This window comes from Hipposideros armiger, unplaced genomic scaffold (genome assembly GCF_001890085.2).
Source record: "Hipposideros armiger isolate ML-2016 unplaced genomic scaffold, ASM189008v1 scaffold_28, whole genome shotgun sequence".
Lineage (NCBI taxonomy): Eukaryota > Metazoa > Chordata > Mammalia > Chiroptera > Hipposideridae > Hipposideros > Hipposideros armiger.
Window position 1 is genome coordinate 2,113,262 of NW_017731378.1, and position 3,672 is coordinate 2,116,933.

The 3,672-nt window shown below is 44.3% G+C and overlaps 1 protein-coding gene across 1 annotated transcript in view; it reads right to left on the minus strand.

Moving 5' to 3' along the window:
• Window positions 1-73: 73 nt before the first annotated feature.
• DNMBP (dynamin binding protein) overlaps window positions 74-3,672 on the minus strand; it is a 102,255-nt gene continuing 98,656 nt past the window's right edge. The window contains exon 17 of the mRNA XM_019636280.1: window positions 74-1,595. Coding sequence (XP_019491825.1) covers window positions 1,395-1,595 — 201 coding nt within the window. The 3' untranslated portion in view covers window positions 74-1,394. The remainder of the gene's footprint in view (window positions 1,596-3,672) is intronic.

The window sequence follows — 3,672 nt, forward strand, 5'->3', positions numbered from 1 at the left end:
AAAAAAAAAAAAAAGAAATCTGAAAGGAAGGTTCAGCCTAAACATGGAGGGAAATCAAGAAAACATACTCGTGGCCCTTAGAAATGCTTTTATTTATAAAATAACTACTTCAATATAAACACCTCTAAATATAAACACTATTCACAAGAGGCTCACATTGCTGCCTTCTGACCGACCAACAGACACATGGGGGAGGATTAGCAAATCTCTTCCCGAGGTCAGAGAAAGGTACGAGCAGGCACTTTAGAGTCCAGAGTGCCAACCATTACACCATGGAACCTATTTTGATCAGGCACTTTAGAATGTTTGGCTTAGACTGTGGTCTCTGAAGCATGGAGATTTGAGGTGAAACAGAAAATCCTTATTTCCAAGTCTAGGATAAGCTGCTTTGGAGATGCTTATCCTAATTCAAAGACACATGAGTTGTTTTCTGTATCTGTAGATAGTAGAGTGCTTGGATGGTGGAGAAAGGCATCTAGTCTTCCACAGGCTGGACTGGAATCAGCTCACTGCAGAGCGAATCCTTTTAATGGCATGGCTGAAGCTCTGATACTGTTCTCCTAGGAAAACCTACTGGTTATTGGGTTGTAGGAGAGAGTATCACGCACAGACTGTGTAAAGCAGAGACGACTGTCAGAAAGGTGAAGATGACTGCACCTAAGGGAAGAAAATCTTTCAGATGGAGGTTGAAGGAAGATGAACACTCTAAACGCTTTTCAAAAGGTGAAAGAAAGCAGCTGAATTTTGCATAACTAATCTGGAAATGAAGTGAAATAAGAAAAAGATTACAGATGGTAGTGTTTTAAGGACTTCTGGAAACTGGGGGGGTGGGGGGGAGACGTGGGGGCGTGTGTGTCTGTGTGTGTAAATGTGACACTGAGGCTTTGAAACACCAGAGTTGGTATACAGTCTTAACAAACTCCTTGCCACAGGCAGAGGCACAGCCTAAAAGGGCTTCCAGAGAATTCTCTTCATCCAAGTCGGTTTCTGGTCATGTGACCGTGGAGCATGGGACCACGCCAAACTCAGTATGGTACAACCAACACCAACATCTTCTAATGCTATCACACAGCTTCCAGCATTCATGGGATACTGGTCTTCTGACTGGAAATTTCTCATTTCCAGAGGCTGACCCTGGGACTAGCCTCTCTTCTCATGGTTAGTGAATTATGTTCAAGCCCCAGGATCCATTTCAAATTCTAGAAATTCTAGTGAGCATCAAGGATGACAACCCAATTGAGGAGAATAAGACTTATCTTGTGCTCCACTGTGGCGTGGGTAAGCAATGCGGACAGGGTCTGTGTGTCCGGAGCAGGTGCCCTCTCCGTGGACCACCAGGACCCCTCAGCAGAAGGAAGTGAGGGCAGTAAGGTTGAGTGGGAGGCAGAGCAGGTTCAGGTGTACTCAGCTTTGCGAATATAATTGGATGGAACATAGCCCTTCTTCCCACTGACTTCGGCTAACCACCACTCCGTATTGCCCGTGACGTCTTTAAACTCCAGGATCTTGAGTCTCTGATTGGCTGACACACTCAGTTCATTTGGGTTCCGTGCCTTGAAGGTATAGACAGCAAAATAGACCTGTGTGAGGGAGAAAAAAATGGGTCAGGCAATGGGAAAGTGCTTAGAGCAACAGAACTTCCTGTGGTGACAGCGATGGTTTATAGCTGTACCATCCAATATGGCAGCCCCTATCCACACTGTCCTCAAGTGTCTATTGAGCACTTATGGCTAGTAAGACAGAGGAACTTAATTTTTAAATTTTACTTAATTTTAACTAACTTTAAATTATACCTTTATTAGCTACATGTGGCTGGTGGCTACCATAATGGACAGGACAAATTCCAAGAAAACCGAAATTCACATCTTTCTACTCTTTCGGAGTTGTCTTAAAGAGTGGAAGAAGTAATGAACCTTCAGTCAATATGGAAGATGGATGAGATATAAGGATACCCTTCTATATCCCAAACAGAGNTGCCCACTACCCAGGTTAAGAAAATGAATATTACGAGCTACACCCGACAACCCGCTGATGACCCCACTTTGATCCTACTTTTTTGCTACCCATCCCCCAGAGATAACATCCTGTACCTTGTGATAATTATCCCCTTGCTTTTCGTTTTAGTTTTACCGCTTCGTATGTACCCTTAAACAATGTGTACCTTTTCTTAAGCTTGTGTACATGGCCTGACCCATACTGCATGTATTTTTCTATGACTTTTGTTCAATATCACTTTTGAGATTCATCCATGTTGATGCACGCAGTGGGGCTGGTTCATTCTCACTGCTCTGAGTAAGGCAGCGTGTGAATACGCCTCCATTTATCCGCTCTAATGTTGGTCAGCAGTAGGGTTATTTCTAGGGTTGTTGTTGCTTATTTCTAGTATGAACAATGCTGCTCCAAGCATCCTGGTATATAAGTCCTGAGCTACACATGCAAGACTTTCTCAGGGTATAATGTAGGGATGGGGATATCACGTTTACATGCATACACTAGGAAATGCCAAGCCGGCAACGCCAATTTCAAACATTTTGTCAATCTGGTGGATATGAATTGGTACCTCTGTGAGGTTTTAATTTATATTTCCCTGGTGACTACTGAGTTTTCCGTGTGAGGTTTCTGCTGGTTCTTACTCGTGATGCTTTCTCTCCTTGGGAATTTTTACAATAAGCCTGCCCACTCTCCTTAGCATTTTTTCTGTGGACGTTCTTCGAGGCTTGAGTTGTCCTAAGAGGAATCCTGCAAGCGTCTGTCTGCCTGTCACCTGGGGGTGTTTCCCAGAACTTTTTAAATTAAATTCTCCTCTAAGGAGCTTCAAATCACATAGTGTGACTTCAGACCACAGTCCTGGGCAAGAGTCAGCCTGTGCTTTTTACAGATTTTCAAGGGTAATTCTTCCTTACTTCCATTTCAGTGAAGCAATTATATAAAAGCTTTTTATTTATTGGCCATTTTAGCTGTTTGTTGAGTGAGATGCTCAGCGACTTAAACGTCCTGGTAGACGGGGTATCAGTAGCCACAAGGCTGGAGGAGGAAGGGACGCGGTTCCTCCTGTGTGCTCTGCTCCCATCAGCATCACTGACAATGTCTTTCTGCAGCTCATACAAGGAGCCACGCTGCTTTCAGCTGGCAGTTTCTTCAGTACTCCCAGGACCAGTGCCCCTCAGAGGTGCCAGCTGGGCAGACCCCTCTCAGAAGTCTGGGTTTCTGCTTTAACGATGCCAACATGTTCCCTTTTGTTCCCGCAGCCCTCACAGGGACAGGTGCTTCTTGCAGGTGGCGGCTATCTCATCCTTGGCCCTTTCTTCAATGCCTATTTAACAGTTCTTTATATGGTCCTCTGTTGAAATAACCTGTGGTTTCTGTCTCCTGACTCACCCAACAGGTAGAGCCCTTGAAGATAATCCAAAGGCCCTTATTTTTCAGATAAGCACCAGCCTGAGAAAGGTTAGATGATATCCAAAGTCAAAACAGGAGTGTTTCTTCCGAGCCAGAAACCAATTTCCTGATTTGCTCCAATGATTTTTTTTCTTTTTCCTATACTGAGAGAGGGTGTTTGATCTACCTACTCTGACTGATGCAGATAAAGAGAGGAGAAGGGAAGGGTCATCCTTACCTCAATCGTGATAATTAAGCTACCCAGTGAATGTTGTGGGAGCCAGAGCCAGCCTG